The 13,404-nt window shown below is 43.0% G+C and overlaps 1 protein-coding gene across 5 annotated transcripts in view; it reads left to right on the forward strand.

Moving 5' to 3' along the window:
• Positions 1–13,404, forward strand: part of L3MBTL3 (L3MBTL histone methyl-lysine binding protein 3) — a 170,515-nt gene that overhangs the window by 80,068 nt on the left and 77,043 nt on the right. For all 5 annotated transcript variants that reach the window (XM_090038931.1, XM_090038959.1, XM_090038950.1 and 2 more), the window contains exons 12-13: positions 3,719–3,795; positions 11,822–11,907. In XM_090038931.1, coding sequence (XP_089895057.1) covers positions 3,719–3,795; positions 11,822–11,907 — 163 coding nt within the window. The remainder of the gene's footprint in view (positions 1–3,718; positions 3,796–11,821; positions 11,908–13,404) is intronic.

The raw sequence follows: 13,404 nt of genomic DNA on the forward strand, positions 1-13,404 counted from the left end.
ATATCATGAGGGCAACATTGAGGTGCATCCTCAGGATGGCTTCCCCACTTTGTTTCTGGGATTGATGCAGCTGGAGCAGAGTTGGAGGAGTTGGCATGGTGTGCTTTTGGGGGAAGTGGTCTGTGGGAGTGTCAGGGCAGAGATGTAGATTTACCCTTTGAGCAAAGTTGTTGATTTTTTTTGTAGTCCCCTTGCCCACCTGCATGACCTGGTGATGTAATGACTTAGGAGGTGGGTCCTATCTTCAAAGGTGACCTTGGCGGCAAACTTACCATTTCTGACAGCAGACACCTCAGACACCCCACACTGCTCTGCATGTATTACCTCTCGGACCAGAGTAGCCGAGTTGTGCATGTGTGGCACAATGGTGGCCTAATTAGCACTGCAGACTAACAGTGTCAATTAATTTACCCCATGCACCATATAGACATAGTTACTCTGCTTCCAGTTGGGAAGTTGCCAAAGCAAAGCATCCCAGAGAATTCTGAGGGTGCCTTTGTCAGGCACAGGAAGTTTTCTATCTAGAAATGTCCTAGGATCCTTTTGAAGGTGGGACATAAACTTTCATATGCGACAAGTCATGGAGGACGGTGGATAAGATGACCCCTGAGATCCCATCTAATCCCATGAATCCACTCTAAAGCATTTTAGAAAGCAACAGTGTATTGAATCCTGTGAGGGGATGGTTGAGGCTTTGCAACAACTCCCGCTTTAACCCATTGATGAGTTTGAGAGAGAGGTACACACCTGTTGATTCCTCTTCTCCTCAGTTCTCTCTTCTTTCTAATGACTGCATAGGGAAAGGAATGAAAAGGGACTGTGTTGCGAAGAGTCAGAATTCACCTTTTTTTAATCTGCTCCAGGCAGAGGTTTTCTGACCCAGGAATAATAGACAACATAAAGGAGCCACACTGTGAACATTTGATTGTTTCACAACCCCCAAAATGTCACAAAAGCATCCTGGTTTGTTTCATTTGAAAAACAAGGGTAATTTCCAGTGCATTATAAAGTGTACAGTATGATGCTATATAAATAATAAGCTTAAATTGGTATCATAGCTTTGCTATCAGTAGCATTCTTGGCTGTTGTTACCAAGCCTTTGTTTCTAGAGATTATTTGTTCCCTAGGACTTGATGTATTTGAAGGTAGCATAAAGCAATATTGACATTGCTGTTCATTTTTATTTTATTTAAAAAATCCACAAAATAATTGTGCTAATATTTTTCAGCATTAGCGTCTTTTTTAAGTACCAGACTGGACTAGTACTTGCTGTGTGACAGCGGTAATGAGAAATCCTGCTTGTGTTTCTGTTATTTAATGTACGCTATTAAGTACATCTACATTGGACTTCAGCTGTTTTCCTGCAATGCTTCTTTTAAAAATCACTTTGCTTGAGTATCTCTTCTTTAAATTCTGAATATGAAATGTTTCTTTGCTTTTTTCTTTATGGAAGAAGCTCAAAGTCAGTGCTTTTCTAGAGATACAGCCAAGGGTTCAATCCTACAGTCTTTTGTGTGTGGAGAGACTGCATAATTAGGTTGTGTGATGAGACCTTCGACATGTTTAGATGTTAAGGTAACCTGTATACCTTCAGCGAATGCTTCTCTTTCATGCCAATATCCTCCTGATAGCATTCTATAGGAAGTAATCAAGTTGAATATTAATTAAGATCAAACTTTTTTTTTTTTACTTTACACTGGTGTGTCAACACCTGCAAATAATCCAGGAACAGTTTACTCTAGAGTAAATTCTCCCAGGCACACATCTACATGTGCAGGGATGAGGGACCAGATTTGCTGCTCCTAGCAACAGACTGCACCTGCCCCCTGCACCAGACCCCTGCAGCAGCTAGGGGGAGTTCTAGTTCCCCCTCTGTGTTCACCCAGGGGCTGGCAGGGAACATGGGGCTAGGAGACAGCTGTATCCTAGTGGGGGCTCCATGCCCCCAGGAGCTCCCTGCTGCTGGGGCAGGCTCTGCTCCCAGCTCCCACTCCGTGATTGCAGGGCCTGGGCTAGGAGATTCTTCTCTCCCAGTGTTAGCTCCACAGTCACAGGACTGGCTCTGTGAGATCCTTAGGATAGATGTGCCCATTATTTTTAATGAATAAAGTGGTATATGAATGCATAATATACTTGCACTTTGCAGACTTGCTGGCCAAATGAAGCTTGAGGAAAATGAATAGATATGATCGTATAGACCCTGATCTTGTATTCAGATTGGTGTAGATGAATCTCTGTATACAGTACATATATTGTATATCGTATGTATATTGTAATAGTGTCATATTGATATCGCAGCCATGATAGCTTAGGAAATTTGAAAGAAGCAGAATACATTTGATAGTATCTTATATTGGACTAATTACATAATTGGGAGAGATGTTTGGCAAGTTTTCAGGTACAAAATGGCCTTCCTTATGTTCTGTTATTTCATTGCACCCTGAGTGAAAATGACAACTTGAAGTTTTTTTAAAGGTTGGCTGGCTGTAAAGAAGTGACATTTTAGCTAGTCTAGCTAGTCTACATCTGTCCTTGAGTTATGGTAAACATTGTCTGCTTCATGCTGTTGAGTGCTGCCTTTTTAAAGCCTCTGACTCTCTTTCCTCTCCTCTTCTTCCTCCTCCCCATCGTCATCATCAAATCTTCCTGCTAAGGGGGGATTTGATAACAGTCTTCAAATACCTGAAGTGTGATTAGAAAAAGGATGGAGATAAACTATCCTCTGTGGCCACAGAGGTCAGGGCTAGGAGTAATGGACTCACACTTCAGGTGAGGCAATTTAGATGGAGATTAAGACAAACTTTTGACTTTGAGGGTGCTTATGCGATATGATTAGGCTACCTAGAGAACTTATGGAATTTCCATTTCTGGTAAGTTTCAGAAGCAGGTTAGATAGACACTTGATTGGAGTGATTTAGTCAGGGATTATCCTACCTTGTAAGGAATGATCCAGCTTTTTTGTGCTGTTAATGGCTGGAGCATCATATAAGCTGTTGTCTCCTCTAATATACAAGATGCTTTTGATTCAGTGTGATTGAGGCAGCATGTAGAGAATATTATAGGATGGTGCCTCCTCTTATGATTCAGAAGGTTTTTCTACTACTTGTCAAGGCAGTTAGCAGTTCAGAAGGTTTTCTGAATTCATGGTTAGTTTTAGAGGCCCATATATAGTTTGATGCCAGAAGTACTGTTTTTCTTTTGCACTCAGGATGGTAGTTGCATCTATGTTTCTTTTATTTGTACTGTGTTTACATGCATTTTTGGGTTATGGAAATGTATTATGTGTAGCTTCACTTGAACCACTCATAAACTAGTGTGAATATTGCTCTATAGGACAGTTGGAACATATTGCAGCAGCGCCCTTAAGCATTGCTTGCACTTCCTCTCTGCCTTCATGTAAAAAGTTGCTAAAATATAAGATGTGGGCTTAGAAGTGCTGGATTTGAATGTGTGGGTGGAGGTCTAATGGAAGATCTTCTTAGTGGAGGTGTTTTGACTGATATTTTGCTTTTCTTCTTGGTATGTTGCAAAAACTTTATGGCCTCTCAGACGGCAGTCAGATTGGATTAAATATATTGCCATGTTTTTGTTATGTTTACAATTAATGTTGTGAGTTGAAAAGTTTGAAACTTCTTTGCCATTTCTTAAATAATTTTGTATTTTTATATAAAAAAGTGAGATAACAATGAATGTATTTTCATCAATTTTTACTTTCCAGGTGTGAGGCAGCCAGTCCACATATTCATCCTGTTGGATGGTGTAAAGAACATAAAAGAACTCTAATCACCCCTCCAGGTTTGTAAGAAATGAAGAAATTTTAGGTAGCCTTAGCATTGGCTAAAAATCATGACAAGCTTTATAATAACTCTACTGAAATTTTTGTCCTGTAGCTAAGGATTGGTATTAGGTGGGGGCTATAGTGCTTTTCTCAAGAGTACTTCATATATTAATATTAGTGATAATGTACACAAATTACTTATCTGTTTGGCTAGTATATATGCTATATTGAAGAGGCCACCATCCATGTAAAGTATCCTGCAGGACTAGGGTGGTAGTTCAAAAGGGAAATGGAATGGGACAAGGCAACTGTGTTCCTCTGTATTTTTCCCCTCTGTAGTTCTACTGTGCTGTGTGTTTCTTTAGGTTTTTTTGTTTTGCTTTGTTTTTTGTGTGATAGGCTGAATTTATTCATATGCTTCTGAGTCTTGCACTTAGCAAGTGTTGACAGCATAACTACCAGGTGTCCAGAAATGCTGGGTAAGAAAAATATCTGCATAAGAACCAGCTTTGGAAATAAATGCATCAATGAATAGATGGCCTGGGTTGGCAAGGGAGCAACATTTTTAAGGGCTTTTAGAAAGAAGGAAATCAAGATGAGAATCTAAGAGAGCATGCAGAAAAGAAAGAGAGAGAAAGAGGACGCACGTACTGCAGTAGTGTATTTTGGAGTCACCTGTCAGCTAGAGAATACTCTAAAAGTTCTTGGTGGTAAAAGCAGTGCAGTGTAACTTCAGTGCAGCAGGCTGTATAACTTATTTATTTTCCAAATATATCACATTTTCTCTCATACCATACTCCCCAAATAAGATACACGTCTTGTTTCTGTATGGCAGAATGCAGTAAAGATTTTCTAGAGTCATGGCCAATATAGAGTAAGTCCTTTTGGAAACATAGGTTTATCCAGGAAGTGTGGCATTCCAGGAGATGGCATAGATGAGGCAGCAGGAACTTTTTTGTGTGGCAGGACAATGGCAAGGCTGGGCCTCAGACCCTTACGAGGACAGTAATACCATTATTATTTCTTTACTGTAAATAGTTGTGTATATAAGTTCCTGTAAATAATAAAGTGTCTCATTAATATACTACAGACTGCATGCAGTAGCTTGCTCACCCTCAGCCTGCTTTTCAGGAGCTGTGAGAGGGACTCTGTCTCTGCTGCCTGCTGCCCCAGGGAGAAATAGCAGCCATTTTGGCACAGGGCCACTTGCTTCTTTTTCCCTGCTTCTATTCCTGTGAAGAAAAAGAATCAGTTTCCCTGCTTAAGACATGCACACCTATTTTGGAAAGTTAGTTCTGGGGGAAAATTGCTTGTAGTATGTGAGTAAATATGGATATTCATAGAATACTTACTGTGCAACCAGGGATAAATCAGTGTGTTAACAGTAGCGTGTATGTCATCTGTTGCTAGCCAATATAATTTTCATAGCATAACTTGGAGCTCTGTTGTGACTGGATATTGCTGCTTTCAATATCAGAGTTTACAAAATCTTGTTATGTGATATAGCTGTCCCTAGAGCTGGCATGGAGACTAAACCTGACAGTGAAGTGCATTTATGCATATTGTAGCTAAGCAACCCTTTAGGTGTATTTCCTTGTTTATTTTTATTGTTGTTATGGTAGAATTGTAGCTACCATGTTTTGTTGCATAGAGCATGCCCCAGAATATAATACAGTTTATTTTTGAAAGGCAGAATGAAAAGAAAAAGATTTTTCCAGAGTTATGACTACTTAAAGCATTTTCAGAGCCTAATTTTGAGCTGACTTGTTGTCCCCCCCCCCCCCCCCCCCCCCGCTTAATTAAAGATCGAATCCTACTTGCTGCTGAAGAGTGGTCTCTGTAGATTTTGAAAAGAGCCGAGGGCCATGTTCAGATGAGCACAGGCGTTTGTTTCCCAGGAAACAAGTAGCAGCAGCACACCTTGAGTTCTTGCTACTTGTCCCTGGGTAACACCCATGCCATGCATACTCTGGCATGTGGCAGGTTACCTTGTGTGGGGTGGTGGTGGGGCTTGGGCCAGCAACTGTGCTGGCTTCAGAAGCCTTCCCTGGGATCTTGGGGGCCTCAGGGAGCTGCAGCCATGGCACTCCTGTAGCTGGGAACCTGACCGGCAGCTGGAGCATGCCTCCATATGGTCAGGCTCTGGTTTTGGGCAGTGCAGACTGCCGCCACATGCACTGCCCCACTTTTTTTTTAGCATGGGTTTTTTTGAGCCACAACCCTATCCCTCAATCTCTCCCTGTACTGCATGGTAGCAGTGCAGGGAATGCCTGCATGTGTGGTGTGTACCACTGCTGATGGGTCTGTAGTGCCACATACTGCACTGAAGTGCTTGTCTGGATGTGGCCAAAGAGTTTCCAGGGTTGTGAAATGGGCCTCATACAGACATTCAGTTTCTTCTGAAGAGTTGCTGCTCTCCCAGGAAAAATCACAAGTGTACAGATGTTCAGGCTTTTCTCCCTTGTCAAAAATGGCCATTCCATGAGAAAAATAACTTGGGAGCAACTGGGGTTTAGTTACTTGAAGGCAAGTTTCTTCTGGAAAAGTGAATGTCCGTATACGCCATGGCTCGTCTCAGAAAAGAACATAGTTGTGTAGTGTTTCTTCCTCCCTCCGAGTGAGACAGTCTCTCTCTCACTGGACTCTGATGCTTTAGCAGAGAGCAGAACACACCCCTTTACAATCCCCACATTGTACTGCAGGGAAACACAGGCTGAACATGCGCACTCTGGGTCAGCCAATGAGATCTGCCCTATGCACTGCTGCCACTGGTTGCCAGGCAGACTAAGGAAGCCTGCAAAGCATAATGAGATGCCACCCCCCACCTCCCGCAGCTCTACGATGGCAGCACTGAAAGCTCTTCACTCTTCAGAGCCTCAGCATTAAAATGTCTGCACATATGGCTCTGGGTAAGTTTCTCTGCCAGGAGAACAAACCTGGAAGAATTCTTGCAGCTCATTTGAATATGTGTACACAGCCATAGGAGGGGAAAGACTAGGAACAGCCAGCAGACAGCAAAATAACCAAGAGAAAGTTTAGCTTCATTAGTGAAACATCAAGACTATTTGAAAAGAGAGACAATCCTTAACAAAAACCTATGGCTTGAAGAACAATAAGCCATTAAGTCAACTGACTTCCTCAGCTGCCTGAATAGTAATGCTACAGCTGCTACACTGGGAAGCAGGAATCAAAGGAGGATGTTTGTGTCCCAGGTTTCCTCACTTAATACATTTCTTCCAGTTTTGGAAGGCTGATTTTAGGGAAAAAGGTTTGTGTTGTCTGTGAGAAAATACAGTATATAAACAATGTCTTGGAGTTCTAAGGATTTAGAAGAAAACTGATAAAGAGCCTGGGATGCCTTTAAAGGGATTATTTTGAAAGAACAAGGTGATTGCCATGGCAAAAGCATAAGATTTAGGAATTAAAAAGGAAAAAGACAAAAACAGTCGTATGTGAGAAAACTGATAGCATCCATGCCAATGTGAAGGATTTGAAGTTTACATACAAAGACCTCAGTAATATTTTTTTGTTGACAACACTGAAGGACTTGAATGGATATAATCCATTTTCCAGCTGTGTATGTAAAAGAGACATTTATATCCCACAAAGACCTGTTTCCTTCAAACTAAGAGATTGAGTAAAAAAACTGTTTCTCAAAGTAAATTCCTAGCTACATGGTATGAGTTTCACTTATGAAACAAAAAAGGAGAAAGAAAACATTTAAAGAGCTGTACAGGGCCAGTCATTTTGGTTAACATCCAAGAAAAGCACTCAGGAATCATTTTGTGTGCAGAAAAATGAAAGCCTTAACTGAGGGAGTGGGCTGAACTGAATAGAACCTGGAAGGAGCTACAGAAGTAGCATATGGGCTTGATTCCACCAACAGACATATGTGATAATCTGGGAGGCCACTATTTCCATGTTGTATAAAGGGAAAAAAGTCCAACCCTCAGCTAGAAGGCAATCAGCAGTTGGAAGGATCTGTATTTTCACAGCTTAGACAGATCATGGGAATCAGAGCAGTCTTTTTTAAGTGAAGAAACTGAGGTGTGAGATATCGTGCAGCATGTTTTTTCATGAATTTCTTAGGATAAAGATTTTCAGTTAAGAGAAACTTTTTTTTTGCTTATGAGCAGGAAATACTGTCCCAACAATTAAGTCCGCATAATCCTCCATCAAATCCTGTGCCTTTCCTGGCAAAGACTTATATTGTTACTCAGAAGATACATATTTTCTCTCTTTTGCCTTATTCCTTACTTTGTTATTCCATGGATTATTAATGAGGAAATAAACTCCTTGTTTAGAAGCACTTTGTGTATGATTGATGTGACACCATTGCAAAAACTTTTCTGTAATTTAAAAAATTTCTGTTAGACTAAGAATACAGAAATAAAAGGCAGGTAGGCTTTTGGTATTAAAGCTAAAGGATTTAAATCTAGGATATAACTTCAACAGCCCTGGAGGAGAAAGAAAAATCAGAGTGTATAGCAGTCTTGGGAAGTTTTGAAACATCTCAAGGCCATTAAATTGTAAGCTACTTTGAGAGCAATCTTAATGTGTATAGTAAACAGGAATCTTTCAGCACACTAATTACAGCCTTTTATTTAACAACTTGAACACACAAAGCATAAGATACTGATGTAATTCGCTGCTATATTATGAATCAGAACTTTACACATTTAGAGTTAGGTCCAGAAAAGGGCTTAGGTGGATATTAGGGTTCTTAGTAGAGGTACACTGATACATAGGTTCCATATCGGATTGGAACCAATATAAGGAAAATTAAAAGTATTGGAAATCAGTTTTTTTAAGCTGATGTGACTAATAATCTGGCCAATAAATGCCCTGTGCATGCGCACAGCTGCAGTACAGCGTGCAGACAGCCAGAAGCGCAGCCCGGCAGTGTAGAGAGCAGCCAGGTTTGCTGGTAAGTCTGTCATGAGGGAAGGGGGAGGTCAGGTTGAGGCCCCCACAGTGAGGGAGGGAGTGGGGCAGGGGCAGGCGCCGCACAGCTGGGGCGGGGTGCAGGACAGAACCATGAGCGGCTTGTCCAGGGTGGGGAGGGCAGCTCCTGCTGCTACACGCACCTGGGAGGGTATGGAGCGTGTGTGCCTCTGGATCTGCACATGGGGTGAGGGTGGACTGGCACGGCAAGCTGGGGCCAGGTCTGCAACGTGCTGTTCCCGGTGTGGGGGCTGGGCTGGGCTGCGCTCAGCACTGATGGTAGTGGCACTGGGAGAGGACCTATGGGGCTATGTGAATTTTGGGGTGGCTATAGCCCCCTCCCCCCATAGCCCCTCACCACCACCTGCTCTAAGCCCAGCCCAGGCCCCTGCTGGGAAGAGCCTGGCACCACCCCAGCCAGCAGTGGCAACCTGCACTCACCCCATGCAGATCCTGGGACACCCCCCCACCCACACCCTCCTGAGTGCATGCAGTGCTGGGAGCTGCCCCCCCCAAACAAGCCGCTGATGGCACAGTCCTGTGTCCTACCCCAGCTGTGCAGTGCCTGCCCCAGCCCCACTCCCTCCTTCACTACAGGAGCCTTGATCTGTCCGCACCACACTCCTTCCCTTCCCCTCGCCCCTTTCCCCACAACAGACCTGCCAGCCGCTCTCCAACCTGCCTGGCTGCATATTGGCAGTCAGATTAGTATCAGCTGATGTGATTCGTTAAAAATCGGCCATTGGTATCATCCCAAAAAATCTCTGTTGGTGCACCCCTAGTTCTACTCCCCCAAAAGACCTACTCAGCTGCTCAGTCAGGTCACTGACTCTGGAGGTGACTAAGTTCCTCAGGGGCCTCCTTGTTCAGTCTGAAAGTTCCTGAGGTGCCTGCAGTTCTGCCTTCTGCGCCTTCCCAGAATTTTCCTGGCTTGGAGAATATGCACCAAGCTTGTGCCTCCATTTTGTTGGAATCAAAACACCCTCCAGAGTTGTAACAAAGTCCCAACAGAGGTCCAGAGGGGGACTTTCAGCTAAGTCCCGAGCTCCAGTCTGCACATTCTGAGCATACCTACCACACATCAAGACTGGCCCTTCACAAAGTGCAGTCATAACTTGTTTTTTTTTTCCTTTTTTAAAAACATAGGGAGAAGAAATAGCAGTGTTGCCCACCTCATATAATAGTTCTGTTACAGCACTTGCCGAGGAAGTGGGAAATGTGAGGCGCCTATACATGAGTTTGGAGGCTGCCCAACATGCTGGAATTCCAGTGCATCAGAGAAGACTCAGTTAATTGAGTCTGCAATTGCCATGCTCCATCAGCTTCCTATGTCTTGTGTATCTGTGTCCTGTGCTTAAAAATGGTGGCAGGGGGGCTTGAACTAAAGCTTGTCAAATGAGCTTTTGTTCAAGCACCTCTACTGCCATTTTTAAGTGCGTGACCGCTGATACAGGAAACACAGCAGTGCTTTAATTAGAGCTGCTCTAATTAAAGTGCCATCCCCACCCCCAGAGCACGTGTCAAGGTGCCCTTAGAATCAGTTCCCTTCTCAGCCTTAGGAGGTTCAAACCCACATACCAGGAAAGTGATCTAACCACTAAGTTAAGAGGCAAGTCTGGAATAGGGGTGTGGACTCTCCACTGGTCTTGTTGAAACAATCCCACTGTGCAGTAAGGCATACAAGATTCATGGGGCTAAGGAGAACATAAGAGGGTACCTGAGTATAGTGGTTAGGGCATTCACCTGGGTTAGGGCAAGTCCCAAGTTCTGGTCCCAAGTCACATTTTAGTTTATGCGTTTTACATTAAACAGTCATTAGATATAAAAGGGAGTTCTGGGATCTCCCTCTTCCTAACCTTATGAATCTTCCATTCCTTTCTTCCCTGTGTATAACCTGGTGGATAACACATTCTGGAAGGTGAGAGATATGGTTCTAAATCATATCAGGTGGAAAAGGGCATTAAATCTGGGTCTCTCAGGTCCCAGGTTAGTGCAATAACCACCAGGCTCTTACTGAAAAAATGGACACTTACCACTGCCTCTTTTTTAGTCATGCTTTTAAAAGAAACTGAGCAGAGCTCACTGTTTTCAAGGAGCAATAGTAAGTACTTACTTTCAAGAGAAATCTGACTCTGAACTCTAATTCTGAAGGGGGCAGGGAGTGCCTTCATGCAGACTTGCATTATGGGTAGGGACAAAGCTGTGTTACCTCACTTGTAGTGCCTAAGTCTTTTTATTAACACTAAGGGCAAAATCCAATGCAAGTTTAGGAAAAATCACGACTTTTTATATAAAGCCTTTGTAAACGATAGTTTAAAATCTGTTTTTTTAGAATGACAGCTTTTTACGTAGGCATAGTGTAAATCTAGGGAGTATTCTTAGAAGTTGGGGCTAGCACGTTTATATGTACTATAAACTGGTACGTGACTGGCATAGGTTCAGACTAGTATTTGGCAAATGCTTAAACCTATAGAGCAGGACTGTTCAACTTATTTGGCCCTGTGTGCCTGATCCAGCCCATGGGACTTCTCACAGGTCAGATGACTTGCTTTTGGCAGTGGCTTGTCAACACAACTGCCAGAACTGCTGCATCAGTGCAGGTAAACGTTGCTGCTGCTTGCCTCCCGTTTTTCCCCTGCTATCAATTTTGAATTGCCAGTAGTGACCAAAGGCTCTGAATTTCATGGTGGGCAATCACATGGGCGGCAGTTTAACCCCTCATGGGCTACATATGGCCCGCAGGGCACCACTTGCACTTGGACAGCCCTATTGTGAACTTTTAAGATTAGAGTGAAATACTTTAATACACGGGGATTGATAGGTCTTGCTGTATATATTACTTACCTCCCCCAGTCAAGCCTGTGGTGATGCTAGTTAGTCCATATTATGTGGACTACTGTTAAAGGGTTACTGTTTCAGTTTTTGGTTTATTCAGCACGTGTGTCATAGGTAACTAGAATAAGTGCCTCTTCTTTGAATTTAAATTTAAAGAAGTTAATATTTGTATTAAGAATCTCTAGATTATTGTACTGTTATATACATTGTATTATATTATTTACCTGACATAATTAAACCTTGCTTTTATATTTTTTCTGTTAGATTACCCACAAGCTAAACATTTTTCTTGGGAAAAATATTTGGAGGAAACAAGTTCTTTACCTGCACCTGCAAGGGCTTTTAAAGTGGTGAGAGGGTGCTCATATTATTCTTATATTTTAAATAGTTATAGAATGTACAGTAAATGATTTGTTTTTAGATTAATTTTGAATTCAGTGGGGAAATCATGAAATCTTTTCAACTAATTTACTCTAATAACACTTAGCCAGCTAGTGAGTGATTGTATCACACCTGGAATACAGTTAAATATTACCCTACTTTACAGATGGTACATAAAGCAGCCACAGTGAGGCAGGGGTTTGTTCAAGGAAGTAAAAGGCATTGCTGTCTCAGTTAGCACCAAAGATTCATGTCCTAGTCTAGTGGTGTTTAATCTTTTTGCTTGGTGGACAAGATGAGTAGTGCCCAGTCCATCGATGAGCCAAATCTAGCTAATGGTCCCGAACTGGTGCTCAGGGCAGGCATGGCAGAGCCCCATCCAGCTGCACACAGTGGGACAGGGGCAGCTCAGCCCCAATCCACCTGTGTGGGGGAAAGGGGGCTTGACTCAGCCCCATGAGGCAGGGGGCAAGGGGGTGTCCTGGCCATGATCTACCCACGTGGGGGGAAGGAGGTGTGGCCCTGCCCTGATCCAGCCCTGGGGGAGCATGGCTTGACTCCAACCTGCTGTACAGGCCTGGCTTGGTCTGACTGTGCGGGGAGGAGGTGGTATGGGGTGTGGCCCATCCCTAACGCACCACAGGGGGCTTGGGAATTTGGCAGCTGGTGAAAATTGTCATTTTTCCTCTGCTGCCAAATTTCTCAACTTATAGAGAGATCTGCAAGCTGAATGCTGTGGATCCATGTTGGATGTAGTCCACGGGCCGAAGGTTGAGCACCCCTTTCCTGGGCTGATCTTCCTCTGTTTTCTTCAGCTTTTGGAATGCAAAGCTGCTTTTAAAAAATATATATTATCATGATGCTAAGAAATTAATTATACTAAAATGTATACATAGTGCTAGCCTTCAGTTCCAGTGATCTGCTCTAGTTTACTGAATTTTATTATTGGTTCACTGATATTTTTCACTAAAAAATGTGAAAAAGTATTGAGCAAGACTGGCCAAATCTTCAGTGATCAACCAGAATGATCAAACCAAGAGCTGGGCTGTTATAAAATTGTATTTGTGAAGGAGGAAGGTCGCAATCAAGATCCTGGGGAGTTCTGACCTGAGAAGAAGGATCTAGGCAGAGTCAGATCCTTTCCCCTTCCACGAGTCCATCTAAGTCCTCTTCTGTTACTTACACCCAGTAGGATCTGCCACTTTTGATCCCCAAACATTGCCTATGAAGGTGGTCCATCACTCATTTGTATACAACAGAACTTTATTAGTTTGTTTGCTGAGAATGAGATCTGAGCCCCAACCGTGAGAAGGACTTGAGAAGCCCCGAAAGGGGAATAAGCTTATTGAGAAGCCTGGTGAGGGCTAGGAGTGCTTAAGCACGAAGAGACTGGCCTGATAGGACACAGTCTGTACTGAGAGAAGCCCCAGGAGCGGGCACATATTATTGATAGAAACCCCAGTAGG

The sequence above is a fragment of the Crocodylus siamensis genome, chromosome 1 (genome assembly GCF_052110815.1).
Source record: "Crocodylus siamensis isolate JL-2025a chromosome 1, ASM5211081v1, whole genome shotgun sequence".
NCBI classification, from domain to species: domain Eukaryota; kingdom Metazoa; phylum Chordata; order Crocodylia; family Crocodylidae; genus Crocodylus; species Crocodylus siamensis.